Source organism: Siphateles boraxobius, unplaced genomic scaffold, assembly GCF_051911475.1.
Source record: "Siphateles boraxobius isolate OS27281-9 unplaced genomic scaffold, OSU_SipBor_1 37, whole genome shotgun sequence".
Classification (NCBI taxonomy): domain Eukaryota; kingdom Metazoa; phylum Chordata; class Actinopteri; order Cypriniformes; family Leuciscidae; genus Siphateles; species Siphateles boraxobius.
Window position 1 is genome coordinate 1896240 of NW_027508997.1, and position 19326 is coordinate 1915565.

The window sequence follows — 19326 nt, forward strand, 5'->3', positions numbered from 1 at the left end:
TATAAAACCCTGGCTGTTATTTTTTTAAAAGAGCCAATCAATTATTCACAGTGCTGGTGCAGATAGCACTGAAAATCACTTAATTGGTCATTAGAGAACAAAGGTTCTGTAAGTCTTTAATTATTAAAACAGGAAGGACCAGACGACTGTTCTTCATTGATTCGAGGGAGTTTAAACGGGTGATGAATGACACGGGTCTAATGTAAACTTCATCTAATTGAATTGAACTCAGAGGGATTTTATTTTAGTCACATTCATTCAGGTATGTTTACAGACCATTTTAAAGTTGATGTGTGTGATTTTGCGATGTTAAAATATGTTCTCCTGCAGTCATTTGTATGCCATGCAGAAAGTCCTCATTGCTTTTTTAAGATGAAAGAATGCAGGGACAAGGGCCTGTCAAGCTTCAAAAATGATTCAAAAAAACCCATCATATATCACATATCATAAAAGTAGTCCATGTGATTTGTGTTGATAGTCTTCTGAGGTCACATGATAGCTTGTGTGAAAAAAAGGTTGAAAATTAAACTGATATTCAACTAAAATCATCTATGTTGTAAACACTATATTGTTAAAAAATGTGAGTTTTTGAAAAAAATATGGATTTTTTTTATTATCACAATAGAGTAGTGATGCTGACAATTCAGCTTCGACATCACAGGAATAAATTACTATTTAAAATATACTGAAATAGAAAACAGTTAATTTAAATTGTAAAAATATTTCACAATATTCATGTTTTTACTGTATTGGATCAAATAAATGCAGCCTTGGTGAGCATAAGAGACTTCCTTAATAACATGAAAAAAACCTTACCAACCCCAAACATTACTGTATGCTGCACGGAAAAGAATAGCTTGGGAATTGATAGTGAATAAATGATCACTATATCTATCAATCAGATCTGCTATCTGCTATCGCTATCAGATATGCAAAATCGCTGTCATTGTTTAAGAATTTGTTGAAAGTGCATTTAATGTCGACGGTAGCCTATAATGGTTAGATGTGATGTTTTATATGTTGTCTATTTATTGGTCTACGTGTGTTCTTGTTTTTATCTTTTTATAGAATCTGTGTGTAAAGCACTTTGGTTTGGTGTATATATATACACACACTGATTAGATTACACAATACCACTGTTTTGACTGGTAAATAGACTGATTGTGGAAGTCTGGACAAAAGCGTGGAAGTCAAAAGCTTTAAAACATTTGTTTTTTACATCCACTGTTCTGTGATGAAAATTATCCATCCATTTTTTCTGTTTCATCTCTCTCTCTCTCTCTCTCTCTCTCTCTCTCTCTCTCTCTCTCTCTCTCTCTCTCTCTCGCACAGTGTCCAGCAGGGTAATCAAGTATGCACTTGACTCTGGGCTACATTTTAATTAGTCATCGGAATCTCCTAATGAAGTTCAGTACTGGCTTGTAAATTAAAGGACAATTAGTGGCATATTTATCCAAAGACAGAGCCACTATAAAACACCTTAACGTTTACAAGCAGACTTTAAGGTCTCTAAAGGCCTGACCACATTTAACTTGAACACCCACATCTCAAATTTCAATATTTTTTTCCAATATACTGTAAAACAGTATCAACTCAGCATCAGTTCTCTTTTTCCTCAGATGCCACGTCCATAGATATCACCCACAGTTTAGATAGTCTGACTTATACTGCATGCAAAATTTACTAGATCTGGCTGAAATTTTTGCACCAACTATGCAACAAAATGTGTTTACAAGGCTGAAAAAATATACTCATCAGCCACTTTATTAGGTACACCTATTCAACTGCTCATTAACGCAGATATCTATTCAGCCACTCACGTGGCAGCAACTCAATGCATTTAGGCATGTAGACATAGTCAATACGATCTGCTGAAGTTCAAACGGAGCACCAGAATGCGTGGCATGGTTGTTGATGGCAGACGGGCTGGTCTGAGTATTTCAGACACTGCTGATCTACTGGGAGTTTCACGCACAACTATGTCTAGGGTTTACAGAGACTGGTGCGAAAAAGAGGAAATATCCACTGAGCGTCTGTGGGTGAAAATGCGTGGTTGATGCCAGAGTTCAGAGGAGAATGGCCAGACTGGTTTCAGCTGATAGAAAGACAACAGTAACTCAAATAAACTTGTTACAACCGAGGTCTGCAGAAGAGGGAAAAAGCAGAAAACACACCGGTGCCACTCCTGTCAGATAAGAACAGGAAACTGAAGCAACAGTTCACACAGGCTCACTCGATTTTTTCTACAACGTTCAGACGGTAGGGTCAGAATTTGGCATAAATATGAAAGCATGGACCCATCCTGCCTTGTATCAGTGGTTCAGGCTGCTGGTGGTGTAATGGTTTGGAGGATTATTTTTGCCACACTTGCCCCTTTTTACCAACTGAGCATCGTTTTCAATGCCATAGCCTACCTGAGTTGCTGAATGTATCCATCCCTTTATGACCACAGTGGACCCATCTTCTAATAGCTAATTCCAGCAGGATAACGCAACATGTCACAAAGCTCAAATCATCTCAAACTGGTTTCTTGAACGAACATGACAATGAGCTTACTATACTCAAATGGCCTCCACAGTCACCAGATCTGAGTCCAAAAGAACACCTTTGTGATGTGGTGGAACGGGAGATTCGCATCATGAATGTGCAGCCACAACTGTGGGATGGTATCAAGTCAATATGGACCAAAATCTCTGAGTAATATTTCCAGAACCTTGTTAAAACCATGACACAAATATTTAAGGCAGTTCTGAAAGCAAAAGGGGGTCCAACCTGGTACTAGCAAGGAGCACCTAATAAAGTGCATTGAGTGTAAAGTAGGCTATTCTAGCCCAGAATATTCTGTAATTTGGACGACTATTCCAAGTGCTTTTTACAATTCATGTTATTGCAAAACAGCTTTACAGAAATGGATGCCTTAATGTCTTACAACTCCCCATGGAGAAGTCAAAGGCAGCAACACTTTTATGGCAACAGCCAAAGGTCTGGCTTATTGAGACTGTGAAGTTTAGTGGCAGATAAATCTGAAATCATTGATACCACAGTAATGTTAATAAAGTGTGCAACAAAGTATTAGTTCACTTAAATAATGACACAGCAGTCAACACCAAAAAAAATGCAGAAACTGTGTCTAGTGGTCAGAGTTTCAGTCCAACCAAAAGTAAACATTTTATATTTTATATAGCTGTGCTTGATGGATATTTGATTTACTAATTGCCTCAAACAAAAACCTTAAATATCTTTAAAAAGATCTGATGCCATGAAACAAGTAAACTTTGGCAAATCCAACTGACTTGTTCTTCTTGAAAAGTGTGTAATTTACTTGTACACTCTTAGGAAAAAGGTTCAATGGGGTTCTATGTAGAAGCCTAAGGATTTTGACTCGATTTTAAATATGGAACCTTTATGACAAGACAAAGAGGTTCTATATAAGCAGAAATGTCTTTAATGCATAATACTTTCATGTTTAATAGGTTATTTCAATTTCTTCTAGTCATAAAGTATGTTTATGAGCTGTTTGATTAATAAAATGTAATCAAAATAAAACACGAATTAAAAGAAAATAAATTAAAACTAAATCCATAAAATGATCCCATGATGGGAACCACTAAAAGGTTCGCTGAAAGAACCCTTTCTTCAAAGAGTATAGGTTCCAGAACCAGACATAACTCTAATTCAACGTGATGAGTTAGTCATGAAAACAGTTCTGTTTGGTGCCACGAGTGGCACATAAATCCCACACTTCACCTTTAAATGAGCTCATTGTAGCAGTCTGGGAACCTGGTAAACAAGATGTTGCTTCCTGGTGGACTGATAACCTTGTGAACCATGACTCGTGGAAATACATTAAAGCTAGCCCGTCATATTGGAGCTATAGATGTTGGAAACCTCTAGCTAACTTATGAATGGTCCCTGGGATTGCTTTCTGAGACTTAAAGTAGAGATGGCATGACTTACATTAACATATGAATTAATTTATTCATTCACCAAAGGAGGAAAACCCCTCAAGATGGGACTTTCACATACTTCAAGCAATAGAATAATAGGAGCATATAAGAGCTCCATAAAATGTTCCAAGGACAACGAGGTGAGAGCCCACTTTGAATTCAGCTGCAAAACTCCAGCCGATCAAAGGCTGGGACAGAGGGGTTTTCTCCAGACGGAGGAGATGGAAACTTGCTCCTCTGGGTCCTGGGGGGATTTGACTCAGAGAGAAACTATAAGATTTTATTACTCATAAAATCAATACCACTAACCATGTTTACCTGCTGACATTAGGATCAAACCTCTGCTTCAAAACAGGCACTGCTTCTGTATCGTCTTTTCATCTAATCTACACAGATGGTGGGAAATGATGGGATTGTAGCCTTTTTGGTGTCCAACCAGACCACGTCTGTCTAGTTCCTAAAGGGGAACTATACACACCATTAAAAAAATAAAATAAGTAGTCTTTTGAAACCACATGATTACTTTGTGTGAGGAACAGACTGAAATTTAAGCCATTATTCACACAAAGCAGTCAATAACTATTTCTCGGGAAATGTTGCTTTAAAAATAAAAAGTCTGGACAGTTTGAGTCCGAAAGGTCAGATCAGAGGTTAAAGGTCAGATCAGTGCACTCACAGTAATGACGTCGGTATGGATGGGACTCATCTCCACAACATTTGCTTGATACGGCTCATCTCGCCACATGGGGGCGTTATCATTTATGTCCAGTATAGTGATGTTCACCTGCAGAGAAATATATGCATGCTTTAAAATACTTTAAAATCACTATAATGCATGGCTTCAAGTGACTTTGATTCAAGCCATTTAATTATTAAGAAAGGGCACAGTAAATGATTCTTCTGTCAAGTAATATAAAGTAGTTTTATACATAGGTGATGCTGTCTGTCTGAGGTAGATCAAAGAGTCAGCCATTACCGTAGCGATGCCAGTTTTCTGCTGTGGCCCCACTCCACCATCCACCGCTCTTATGATCAGAATATACTCAGACTTCATCTCTCGATCCAGAAGGGCTGTAGTGGTGATCTCTCCTACACGCACACACGTACACACGCACACACACACACACACACACACACACACACACACACACACACACACACACACACACACACACACACACACACACACACACACACACACACACACACACACACACACACACGTTGGGTTTCCATGTTTTAAAGGGACTTTCCATAGACAAAATGATTTTTATACTGTACAAACTGTATATTCTATACCCTTACCATAACACTACGCCTAATCCAGCACAGAAAACTTTCTGCATTTTTACATTTTCAAAAAACATCACTTAGTATGATTTATAAGCGGTTTTACTCATGGGGACCAAAAAAGGTTAGAAGGCAGGTGTGAACGTGTGTGACGTTGCCCACCTGACCGCGTGTTGACTCTGAACTGTGAGCTGCCCTGCAGGGAATAGATGAGAGAATACTGTCCAAATTCTCGAGAGGCGTCCAGATCGGTCGCATTCACAAGCAACACCGTAGCTCCTGACAGAGAGAGAAAGAACATGAGTTAAAAGAGAAAAGAGGAAGTAAACAAACCATCAGATAATGATTGTGTGAGACAGACAGCAGAATGAAGAGAAAAACATAACATGAAGTGATAGACAGGCAAAGTGCAAGGGATGGTCTTCAGACAGAAAGTGGTTAATGTGTGCATTGGATGGAGACAGGGTTATGGATTTGAGGTTTATCAGATTTTAGTGGAGTGTGTTCAGTACCCTTGACACACACACATAAACACACACAGAGAAAATGTGATTTCCCTTTGATGATTGAAGGCGAGTCTATTGTGTGGAATAAAGGCATTTAGTGAATAAATATATGAGAATTGTGAACATCTCTGTCTCTGTTCCCCCTGCACACAACCTACTTGCTAAATTAAAACACAATCATTTAAAAGAGACAAAAGAAAAGAAAATGAATAATAAGAGACAAGGAGTTTTGTAATGTGTCCAAAATGATACAGCACAGAAAAAAATGGTAGCTAAATAGACTAGATTTGCATTTCCATTGCTTGTTATGCATGAGAATCAACATATATGAGAATCAACATATAACACTAATATTAACATAATAAAACATAATTGTGGGAGATTCAAAAATATCACAAGTTTAACAGGTTTAGTACAAACCTCTAAATAGATTTTCTGTGTAATATTTGAACTCTTTGGTTCAGTTTTTGGGTGGTCAGAGCTGAAACAAAACTACCATAAGCCTGTGTGTTTTGGAAAACAGCACTTTTTCACACAAAACATTATAATAGCGTTGAACAGAACTAGTGCACAGCTGGCTGAACGTTGTAAATCATCACTGACAGGAATCTATTTATGTTGTCATGAGGTTTTGAGCACTGTACATGTACTACATGTTGATATATTCTTCCATTTTTTGCTAATATAATTGTTAATGCACCTGCAACGATATTCTCTGGTATCTTGACGATATAAGACGGGAGGCTGAACTCGGGTGGGTTGTCATTCTGGTCCTGCAGAGGGAAGGAGGGAGGAAATCAGAGTTTTAGGTATTTAAAAAGTCTATACATATTAACTCATTAATTTTCCACAGGGAAAAAAATGCTTTTGTTGTAATTAAATGTATTGATGGAGTACTTTTAGGGTTTAATGGAAACTCACAGGCTGTGGCAATGGGAAATTATTCAATATCAGACACATACACTGTTTTACCACTTCAATTCAGCTCAACGCAGTAACAACACACACACACACTGGCATGGATGTGTCAAACCCCTGCTGTTTTTCAGATGAAATATGTCTAATCAGAATTATAATAAAAGAGCAGAGAAATGTCAGAGAGAAATGATCTGTGGATTAAACGTCCTAGTCAATGAACCTAAGAGGAAACCAATGAATTCAATACGTACACAGATCACACTACACCAAACTGTGTTTGTTTGTGTGTGAGGAACTTAAATCTGAAATGACGGTTCTGTAATCTTCGTTTTTACTAGATTCTAGGATAAAGGTAAAGTATTATTCTGGGTATCAAGTTAAGCTCAATCAATGTGGCGTAACATTAATTTTCCTTTTTCTATTACAAATTCTGCATTACTGTGAGTCACTTTGGCTCTGTTTACGCCTGATATTAAGATGCGTTTTGGTAAATCGCATCACAATTGGACGAGGCTAAATACAGGTGTAAACGGAGTCTGAAACGTTTTGAGCTTCTCCACTTTCAACCACTTCCAGAGGTAGTCGAAAACACATTCGACTGGATTGTTTTCATGGTGTAGAGGCTCATGTGGTCGAATGTGTTCGAACAGCTGCAAAAGACCGCCTACTATCTACTGTAGTAGAAATTTTAATAGTCATTGATCCCTAACAGATATCATAAGAGAGAGAACCTATTCAATGTATAAAAATATATGTGTGTACGTGTTTGTGTGTGACGTTTCAGGAACATTTGGGACAGGACCTCTGATCTTAGGGACGGTCAGTTTTGGCCAGCTTATTTCAGTACCAGTTTGTGTCTTTAAGTAGAAACTGAACAGCAGTAAGGACCTTATCTGGGTGGGTGAAAGGTACAGCGGTTGAGGAGGAACCTTGAAAAGAGTACAAAGGCTGTCTCATATCTTCCTGTGGTGTGTCACTCTCTTGCACAGCGTAACTTCTGTGTACTAGACTGAACCTATTCTTGCAAGAATAAATACTTTCCTTTTTATTAATTTGACTCTGAGTGTCTCTTACGCAGTGATGATGTTTAACGGAATTTTTGCCACAACACTACCAATTGACTTAACGTGTTAACATTATGGGAAGCTAACTAGTAAGATGGGATTTAAATATGTCGGCTGGAGACCCAAGTTTGGTTTGAAGACGAAAAACGTACCAAGCACAATGTTCTCTCACCATTCCTGATTTCTAACACACACTCACAGTGTTTGGCAGGTCTTGCGTCTGTCAGAGCAGAAACTAAAGCTGATGCTCTCCGTATGTTTTTCCGTCGTCAATGGACGCGTTGTGGATGCATCGACGCGCAATGGATGGAAATTATATATAAATTTTGCGAGCTTATTTTGTCCATTAGATTGAACGATTTGAAAAAATAAAACAAAAACATTTTCCCCCCATAGACCCTCCCCTTGAAGAAATCAGGACAGAAGTTGTTGAAAGTGGACAAAACAGAATGTGTCTCCCTCGTCTACTTGCGATCCGATCGACCAAAACGCATCTTAATACCAGGTGTAAACAGGGCCTTTGAGTGGAAGTGATTGAGGATAGGAAAAAAATATTTTTTGTGGCTTAACTGTGAACCCGGAGTATTCATTTAAATTAAAAGACGGTTCTACTGCAACACAAAAAAATTAAAAGATAATCAGTCTTGCTGTAATTTTTGTAACACACTACTGTTGAAAAGTTTGGGGTCAGTAAGATTTTTTTTTTTTTTAAATATTTTTTAAAGTAGTGTCTAATGCTCTCCAAGGCTGTAACTATTTGATAACAAATTAAGTAAAGGCAGTAATTTTGTGAAATATTATTGCTATTTAAAATAATTGTTTATTTTAATCTATTTTAAAATGTAATTTATTACTGAGATTGCAAAACTGAATTGTCAGCATCATTACTCCAGTCTTCAGTGTCAGATGAACTCATTCATATGCTGATGTTGTGCTCAAGAAAGATTTATTAATACCAGATGATTTGTGGAAACCGTGATACATTTTGTTTTCAGGATTCTTTGATAAATAGAAACTTCGAAAGAACACAATTATTTGAATGGAAATCTTTTGTAACTATCTTTGTCATTTTTGTGCTTGCTATATAACTGTATCCCTTTATATACACTGTATATAAAAAATCTCTTACTGACCCCAACCTTTTGAACAGTAATGTAACTGACAATCATCCCAACAGGATTGCCCTCTTTCATGGTGTGGGTATTTTGGACATTTACTCCAGAACGTTCTGCTCACTAAGGCATGTGTAATACTCACAAACAGCTCTATGGTGACGGGAACAGTGCTGTTGAGGGACGGGTTCCCTCCGTCTCTGACCAGCAGAGTCAGAAAGATAAATCCAGCAGAAACCTGCTCATAATCCAGAGGACGATTCACGGTGATGACTAAACAAACAAAAAAACAAACAAACAAACAAACAAACAAACAAACAGGGGTTATGACATTCAAATAAGGCAAATATAAAAAAATAAAAAAAATATACATCAGCACATACTTACAAGACATGCAACTATAATCCGTTTATGAAACACCAGAGGTCACAAAGGCTTCTCTAAAGGCATTTTCACGCTTTAAGGTGTTAAACAAATCCGATTCCCCGCTAATGCACAGAGCGATGGAGAGAGCCTAATGTAACCCGTTAACGCCTGAACAAGCAGTGAAATCGTAGGTGACTTTGATTTGAACACAGACCTGCATAGCCCTCGACCACAGTGACGCTGAAATATGATCTGAACTGAGAAGCATAGATGATGGAGTAGGTCAGGATGTTATTGGGAGGAGAGTCCTCGTCCGTTGCCTGAGAACAACACAAAGAGAGACATAGAAAAACATCATATCCTCAGTATAATGACTATGGCCAAACAAGTTTCTCAAACACTCCTACCGCCCCATTTGGGAAAAGCAGGTAGTGTCGCCCCCAAACTTATGCCATTGGCCACAGAATCTGACATGTCTAGTGACAAAGCAGTTTTGTTTTTGCTAACTAAAACTAAAAAAATATATATTTATAATTTTAATTAATAAGGTGATATAAAATCCAAATATTTGATGAAAAACTTTAACTTAAAATAATTAGAAATGTTGCCTTGCCAACTAAATGAAATAAAAATAAATTTAAGGAACACGCCGACTTTTTTGGGACTTCAGCTTATTCACCGTATCCCCCAGAGTTAGATAAGTCCTTACATACCCTTTCGATCTCCGTGCATGCCGTAACTCTGTCTGACGCGCCCACCGCTAGCCTAGCTTAGCACAAAGACTGGAAGTAAATGGCTCCAGCTAGCATACTGCTCCCAATAAGTGACAAAATAACGCCAACATTTTTCGGAGTAATTAGCGCAACACTCTGGGCGAACTCTCTCCTCCTCACCACGGGGCTTCTCAGTTGCTGCGAGCAAATCACTCAGCCCAAGTAGCAGTGCTTCGCCTTCTGAGAATATAGTTCCCAGTAGGTATACGGTTAGAAGATTCCTGTGTCTCATATGACCTTGTCATTTGTACACACTGTGACTATACCAAGGTTATTTTCGTAGACTAAAACTATTGGTCAAAAAACATTTTCGTAAACTGAAATAAAATTAAAAATTCATAATAAATGAAAAACTAAAACTAAACGAAACTAAGGCAAGGCAAGGCAAGTTATTAAGCTCTAACAACAGTTACTGAAAAACGAACTGAAATAAAATAATAATTAGCAAAAATAAATGATCGTTTTCGTTATTAAGCTCTTTACTTTGGTGGAAAATCTGACTTGTGGCTGATATTGCGCTTCATACACGTGAAGTTTCTGAGGCGATTAACCACTGTCCTGCTGTGACGCGCTCAATGAAGGACCATAACGTAGAACACATGGCTAGTGCTAAGCGCTGTTCATAAAGGATGCATCTGTTGCAGTGGAATGGGAAATAACACAAGGTAATAAGAGGCAAGTTGGACTTCTTTTAACTTGAGCGCAGCATTTTTAGAATGCCGTTTCATTTGCGAGACGCGGGTGCGATAGCAAAACAAGTTCGTCAAGCACAAAAAACCTTTAATGTTCTAGGCTACTATGTTTGAGATGTCATGTTTGCATGGAGGTTGACAGGCTGAAAGGTGCTGTTATTATCTTTGTTTTTATAAAACATTTACTGCTAATAATATCCATGTGGAGACATTTCCCCGCAATGTATGGAATACCAGGACACACACACACACACACACACTCTGGTGCACTATCTTTGTGGGGACTCTTCATAGACGTAATGGTTTTTATACTGCACAAACTATTCTGTCTTCTACCCATCACACAACTTTCTGCATTTTTACATTTACAAAAAAACTAATTTTGTATGATTTATAGCCTTGTGTACCTCAATGTGGGTCTCCACAGTGACACGAGTCCCCAAGAGTCTGTGTGTATTCAGGTTTAAGTCCCCACCAGGATAGAAAAACATATACACACTCACACACTGCATAGATACTTCATTATTTAATCACACTGGCTTCACAGCAGGTTGTGTTGGATGTAGTCAGATTAATTGAGCTGGGGGTTTTTTTATGTACCAGTGGTCACATTTACAGCTGAAAAAAGTAAACTAGGCACGTTTAACAAGATTTCATCTTTAATATGAATTAGTTTGTCTGAATTTTTCATATTTTTTTCTTGTATACTTTTAAGTTCCATTTATTTGGTGCTTTGTTCAATCTCAAACCATTATTTTATTTTTATTATTAAGATGTCTTCTCAAGAGTTAACTGTAATCTGGGCAAACATTAAACTTTGCTGAAATTAAGCATCCCGCTTTGGTCTACACTGTAAGTGTTCTGTTTGCTCTGCTAAACTATAATTACTAAAACTAAAACTAAAACTGAAACTAAATAAAATAAAAACTAAATAGAAATGTGTTTGCAAAATAAAAACTATACTAAAACTAACAAAACGTCCTGGTTGCGTATGCAACCCACCGTTCCCTGAAGGAGGGAACGGAGGACGTAGTCGACGGTCGACTGAATTGGGATCTCGCTAGAGAGCCTATCCTCTTCGAGTACTATTGAACGAGCCAATGTAATTGGCGTGCGTGATTCGCATCACACACTCCGCCCCCGAGCCGTGGGTATAAATACGGAAGTGGATGCACGCACTTGTTGCTTTTCGCTGAGGAGCCGAGAGTAACCCGGGGTCAGCGGTGGTCCAGCGGTAGTGGCAAGGGGACTACGTCCTCCGTTCCCTCCTTCAGGGAACGGTGGGTTGCACACGCAACCAGGACGTTCCCTTTCAGTCGATATCGTCAGACGTAGTCGAAGGTCGACTGAATTGGGATAACCTTTGAAAACGCCACTAACGCTGCCACCTTCCAGTGCCTAAACCAAAGCCTCCTGACGCCCCCGCAAATTTAAGGCAGGGAAGGACAGGGTTTAGGCCAGGGAAGTCACTGCTGTTCCTACAGGACCACTGGGAAAGCGTTCCCCGTACATTGGAAGGAAGGGACGCTGCGGAAGCCACATCCAACCCAGAGGGAGGTAACGTGGAGAATACACATATGAACTGGGCGGAAACCGGGCAGTCTAACATATGGAATGTCACTGGGGTGGCTCCAGCCTAAGACGGGGGGAGACACACCGGACAGTGACGGCAGAGAGACTCTGCCGAGGGAAGACACGGGCTCGCCGCAGGGAGCCGTATCGTGGAAGAATACACATATGGGGTCGCCGTAGGGACCGCAACATATGGACCCAGCCTAACACAGGTTCCACACAGATTATGAGTGGTAGGCCTAACACCAGACGTTCCGCACGTCCGACGTCGGAGGGGTGTGGAGGAACTCAACAGGGTTCAATTTCAACTGGAGTAGAAAGGCGCACGTATCCAGTCCATAGGAGGGGAATGGCGCAGCAAGCCGACACTTGAACCGGGCTCACGGTGAAACTGGCTTCATGAGAAGGGAGCCCACGGTAGGCATGTGCCGGTATCAAATTTTCATGCTGCGATTAATTGATTGAGCTTTTATCACGGTATACGGTATTATCACGATATTTTAATTGCACAAGAGAAACAGACGGATTGGGGGTATCTAAAAAAAACTTGCATCACAATGTGTAATTGTGATTGTCAAAACATTAATTTTATTTTTTAGTGACAACATGTTATAATGTTTACATGGTACAGTTACTGAGGCTACTGTTTGTATTATTGCTTAACACAATTTTCATGATTTCAATTAAATTCTTGGATTTAATTTCAATCTTGATTCAATATTGACTCATTTGGATAAATATTAGGTAGGCTACAGTAGATAGCCTGCATTTAATTTTTTCTCAAGAAAAAATATATCTCACATAATGCTGTAAACATACAGAGAGAAATTAAATATAATGCATACAATATAAATATAATAATAATATAAATATAAAAATGTAATATGCCGTAATTTTCATTATAATAACAATTATATAATGACAAGTAAACATATATTAAAATATGTAATATAGTGCACATATTTAGCAAAATACTCCTCTCTATAGCTATTTTCTTATAGTCAACTAACATTAAATGGCTTTCCTGAGGTAAATGTAACGTTCTGTGACATAATTGTTCTCCTGCAGTGTTATTGACCTCTTTCCGTGGTTGAAAAACACTGATTGATCGAAAGTACGTATACCTTTCGGTGGGTTGTACTGTATCTTTAATAAAAAGTAACAGATGATCTGTTTACTTGAACTGAGGCGCGCGATCTGTCACGTCATTTACAAGCACCAAAACAGTATTTATTGTCTGAATTTCGTTATAAAACCTGAGAGCTGATATTTTTTTCATATCAAAAGTAACCTGCTCTGTCTAGTCTGTCGGTGTCAGTGTCCTCTTTGCTCCGCGATTTTTCTCTGCGTGAGAAAATGGATGTGTGGCGCGAGACCGTGTGAAACTGTCAATTGCGTGAGTCTCAAGCTGCTGAATGCGTGAGAGTTGGCAGCCATGCGGGGGATAAATAGTCGGCAGCGTTCCTCCTGCAGTGGAGTCGCACCAGGGACAAGGCCCAAGAGGATAAAGAGGGACGCAAGGATTTACAAGACCTTGCTTCTCAGGAATCTGACGATTAGAAAGTGCTTCTGCACACTTCTGCAACACGATGAGCGTCGTTTAAACACCGAGGCAACATCATTTTGAGGGTGAAGGAAAACAGCCTACTCCAACCCATTTTGCAGGAAAGAGAGCACTGAAGTGATCGAAAGCTTTCAGGATCTCCTGAAGACGCACTCAACGACTAGGTTCCACTTCTAAAGGCGTAAGCACGCTACCCATTTCTAGGGGGTGCTCGCAGGAGTGATGGTAACTATCACATGTCCCTGTGATAGCCACCTGAACCTCCGCGTTCAGATGTAAGACCGCCCGGAAGAACGCGGGTGCCATCGTGCCCCGTCCCTGAAAGAGTTTTCAGGGGAAGTCAGGAAGGCTGTCGATGGGAACCAGGTCTAGTTGGGCCAATAAGGGGCAACTATGAAGACCTGTTCCTCTCCTGACTTGGCACGTAGGTGCAAGCGACGGGCGCAAAAAGACAGGAGCATTTGCTCAACACAACATGTGAAGATCACTGGGCTTCAGGAGCATTTTCTGCTCAGCACTTGAGTGTGATAAGTTCACTGAGCTTCAGGAGCATTCCTGTTCAACACCTGAGTGTGATAAACTCACTGAGCTTCAGGAGCATTTCTGCTCAACCCTTGAGTGCGAAGAACTTCACTGAGCACCAGGAGCATTTCTGCTCAGCACTGCGTGTGATGAATTCACTGAGCTACAGGAGCATTTCTGCTCAACACCTGAGTGTGATGAACTCACTGAGCTACAGGAGCATTGCTGCTCAACACCTGAGTGCGATGAACTTCACTGAGTTTCAGGAGCAATTCTGCTCAACATGAAGTGTGATGAATTCACTGACTTGAGCAGGCGCAAGGCGACCATGAGTCGCAGTCGCTTTTAGAAGGCTCACTGGGGTTAAACACATTTCTGCGGGCCCCTGGGGCAGCTGAGAGCCAGTGTTTGTCCAAGGGTAGTCCGCTCGGTTTGTTCAAACACTGGCAGGAAGACGAAACCGGAGGGGAAACTGAGCGGCCCCGGAATGGTCATGACCCAGCTGGACCCAGGGGATGGAGTCTCCACTTGCCCTGGCTATAACTGCCGTGAGGCTCGATGGCGGCACGATTGAGTAGAGCGGGAAGAGTGGAACAAAGCGTCCTCAGAAGCTTCTGACTCCAAGGAGGAGGTGACGGGTGAGTTGTGACATGTAAGGGAAGATTGCGCAACGGTCGCAATGTCTAACAACTCGAGGCACGAATGCCCGTGTAGTCGAGGGTTGCCCAGGCCCCCGTTAAAACACGCCCTTTGTACATGGCCCCTCTGTTGAAGAGGGTTTGGCAGCAGACCGGGATGAACTATAGTCACACAGGGTGAGCTGCTCTGCCACGGTCACCTCGGGACTCGATCATGAAGCTAGCGCTGAAGCGGTCACATATGGAGGAAGCAAATGGCTGCAACTACCATATACCCCAGGAGCCTCTGAAAGTTCTTTCAGTGGGACCCTTTCTCACTTCAAACACCAACTGAACACATTCTCATTGGAGAGACGTGTTAGACCGAGTCCATCTCCAAAACTGAAAAAGAGATACTCAGCCCGTGGGCGAGATTACTCTCTTCCAGTTGACCTGAAGACCCAACGGGCTCTGGAGCACTCGAAGGGAAGGACACTGTACTGATACTCCACCCTTACACGCAACCCACAGGATGGCCTGCGGTGCGGAAGGTAGAGATCTGTTTTTAAGCACATGTCTTTCAGGTCGGAGCTGCAGACCAATCTTGGGCCAAGATGGTCACGACCCACCACCTAGTAGCACGAAGAACGAGTTTACAACTGGCCTTCGTACCGGCTGGAGGAGCGGCTATATCAAATCCTTCGCCAACAGGATAAGATAAGCACGCACAAGTCAGGAGCACAGCTCAACACTCGGTGTGATGAATATCACTGAATTTTCAGGAGCATGTCTGCTCAACACCTAATGTGATGACTATCACTGACTTTAGCGGGGTAGCCGAGCCTGAGGTGGGGCAGCAAAGTAGAGAGAGTGGTGTTAGTGTGCTGTGCAACACTTACCTGTCTCCACAAGCGGCAGGGGCGCGTGAGAAGGCGGATGACCGGTTCCTCGAACGCACCAAACTGCCTGCTGGCGACCAAGGGGGAGCTGAGGGGTGTAAGGCTATACAGGGTCACACCCGCCAGAGTGGCCCTCTTGGGACCCAGGAACAGATGAAATTTTTCTCTTTGAAGTGTGGGTACCGCTTGCCCCGCTTTTTTTTTTTTTTTTTTAGGGAGCCAGCGGTGGAACAGACACACACACAAACAAAGGCTCCACCCGGCCCTCACCCGGGGGGAGGGAGTGATCGTGCCACTCCAAGAGCATCTCATCCATTCCTGGGCGGCCCGCTCCGGAATGCTTTCGCTGTCGCTTGCCACCTGTTTTGGCAGCGCCTGGAGCGGGCTGGGCGTCTCTACTTCGGCCGGCTTCATGCTGAGGCCTGGGTTGAGGCTGCTGCGGAGGGCCAGCAGGAGCGGCGGCCGGGGCAGGATGTGCCGGATGACCTCCGTCTGCGCTTGAGCGGCAGAGAACTGTTGGATGCAGTTCTCCACCGCGTCGCCGACCAGCCCAACCTGGGAAATTGGGGAGGCCAGGAACCGAACCTTGTCCGCATCCGCCGTACCAACCAGGCTGAGCCAACAAAGGCGCTACTGGACCACCTAGGTGGACATCGCCAGACCGATCACGCACGCTACGACACTCATGCCCCGGAGGGTGAGGTCGGATAAAGTGCGGTGCTCACCTATGAGCGCACGGTCTGGATTACCCTCGTGCATGCCATGGGTGCCCTAGCCTACAGCAACGCCATGGCACGCAAGAGGAAGCGGCTTGCCCACAGGCTTTGTAAGCTCTGCCCGTCGGAACGGACGAAAACTCACAGGCCTTAGGGGGGAGACGAGGATCCCCCCAAAAGGCAGCAGCCGCCGGACACAGGTGCACCTGTGTCGACAGACCGCTCCAATGGAGGGACCCCTCGCAACCCTTCACCGTTCCTCCATCAAGGGTAATGAGGGGGAAAAGCTATTCAGGCAGTTTCTGGCAGAGAAAGATGCTGTTCACCACCTGATAAGCTCTCCATGCATTTCGGGAAAGAAAGGCACTGGGGCGGCGAGCTGAGAACCAACGAGGCCCGCCCCAAGATACCAAACTCCAGATTCCAACCGAGACTGAACGGGACACGGTGGAGGTTCCACTCGAGCCCGGCAGCCTCGGCGGCCCGTTTCAGCATAGCTGATAATTCTGGATCCGGCTCGGGCAACATTGAACTCCCGGAGGGAGACAATGCAGCCGAGTCATCATCTCTAGAAGTCAGCTCACCCTCCGATGCTGCAATCGGCGTCCTGTCCTCCAGGGGAGCCCCGAGTGAAACCGCTGGCCCACCCATTACAGATGGACCAGCAGACAACACAGGAGGCTCCAGTGGTTGCAGTGGAAGGGAGGAGTGAGGAGCCCACAGGGAATGGTTACCGGGCGGGACATCCAACACTATCCTCCGGTCACCCATCCCACACAGCACCCGAGGGTGGGGCATGGTAATGGGGACTAGCTCTCCGCGAACGAAGGCGAGTCTCGCCCTCAACACTGTGACAGTCATGTTCCCACAGTGAAAACATGAGCTGTCCACAAAAGCTGTCTCAGCATGCTGTAAGCCCATACACGTGACACAACAGTTGTGACCATCAGAGAGAGACAGGGAACGACCGCACCCAGAAACGCACGGGCGGAATGACATCTTGAAAAAGACGCAAACGCACCCGTGTTGCTCTTTCAGAAAATAGGACCGTCACCAGTGCCGGAGCACACAGGGGAATGACCGCGGCAACACTGAACAGAGAACTGAAACAGTGAAGCACTCACTTTTCCGCCCTCTAACCAGCCATCAACACACACAAACATTTAGAAATTTGTTGCTGTTAAAACAGCAGTTGAGAGCTCAAAGCTCGCGATCACCGCTGCACTCGCGCTGTAGAACACCAGCACTGGGAGAGTCTTCCTGAAGAACACCGACACACTCGGTCGTTGTAGACAACAGCACTCTCAGAGACATCAAACGATCGCTCCGAAGCGAAAGCCAACCAGTGCGTGCATCCACTTCCGTATTTATACCCGCGCCGCAGGGGCGGAGTGCGTGATGCGAATCACGCACGCCAATTACATTGGCTCGTTCAATAGTACTCGAAGAGGATGGGCTCTCTAGCGAGATCCCAATTCAGTCGACCGTCGACTACGTCTAAAGTTATCGACTGAAAGAGAACCATTAATAAAACTAACTAAAACTAAACTGAAATTTAAAGCCAATTTGAAAACGATTTTAAAATAAAAACTAATTTAAAAAAGCAAAACTATAATAACCTTGGACTATACAAATCACAACATATAAATAGGAAAATGTTGGCATTATTTTGTCACTTATTGGGAGCAGTATGTAAGTAAATATTTACTTCCAGTCTTTGTGCTAAGCTAGGCTAGCGGTGGGTGCGTCAGACAGAGTTACAGCACGCACGGAGATGAAAAGGGTATGTATTGTTGAGCAAACGTCGCCTTCAAAGTGTCCCTGCTGTAAGCGGTCCAACTTAAGGTGTGTAGTGTCAATCCTGTCAAACTCAGAAAAGAGGTTCAGCATTATTATGTATTATTAGTATTATTTTTCCACGCAAACATAAACAATAATATTGTTTACCTTTCTTGAAACAGATTGTCATTGATAGGAAGCATTTATGAGAAAATTAATATTTCTCCTAGTTAAGAATTTTCTTTTTTTTTCTCTCTCATTGAAATTGGGTTTTAACCTTATTTTTTCCCTTTACTCAGTTGAGTGACGAAGTCCTCACAACACGAGTTGAAACCAGCTTTTCGATTGATAGAAAATATTTTTAAACAAAATATTTCTCCCATTGAAAAAAAAAAGTTTCTTTCCATTGAGATTGGTTTTAACCTTTTTCTCTCTCTTTCCTTTACTCAGTTGAGTGAAGAAATCTTTACATCACTAGCCTACCCGTCTACACTTCGACCACATATAGGCTTATACCGCACACAGATCTGTGTCAGTCTCTTCACCCCAGCGTGCCAGCATGTCGTGGACGACAAACACCACTGCCCAAGTGAAGATATGGATGCCTGGCTCAGAGGCATTACAGACTGCCTCACACCAAAGACAATTGAACTGTTATTAATTATAATAATAATCACAATTCTGAGAAGATTCCTGACACACGATTCAAGCCAGAACCACAACCACGTGGAACTAATCAAGATCACCAGTTCCCTAAGCAATGCCTTCACAGCCCAGCTGAAACTAAGCGACAAGCACATCGCCCACCTTCAGGAGGAGCTGACACGTGCCCAAAGCCGCATAGACAAGCTGGAAGTGAAAGTCCAGGTCGACTTCAAGTTTCAGACCACTGAGTTCCTGAGAGAGCTGATGCACACTCAACGCTGCACAGACCAGCTCAAAGCGAAAGCTCAAGACAAACTCAAAGTGTCCGACGAAGCGGAGCAAGA

General features: G+C 42.4%; 1 protein-coding gene across 2 annotated transcripts in view; it reads right to left on the reverse strand.

The window, feature by feature from the left end:
- cdh23 (cadherin-related 23) overlaps positions 1-19326 on the reverse strand; it is a 294684-nt gene that overhangs the window by 61673 nt on the left and 213685 nt on the right. For both annotated transcript variants that reach the window (XM_077196907.1, XM_077196908.1), the window contains exons 16-21: positions 9418-9523; positions 8983-9110; positions 6444-6516; positions 5400-5516; positions 4924-5036; positions 4624-4731 (exon numbers count right to left, since the gene is read on the reverse strand). In XM_077196907.1, coding sequence (XP_077053022.1) covers positions 4624-4731; positions 4924-5036; positions 5400-5516; positions 6444-6516; positions 8983-9110; positions 9418-9523 — 645 coding nt within the window. The remainder of the gene's footprint in view (positions 1-4623; positions 4732-4923; positions 5037-5399; positions 5517-6443; positions 6517-8982; positions 9111-9417; positions 9524-19326) is intronic.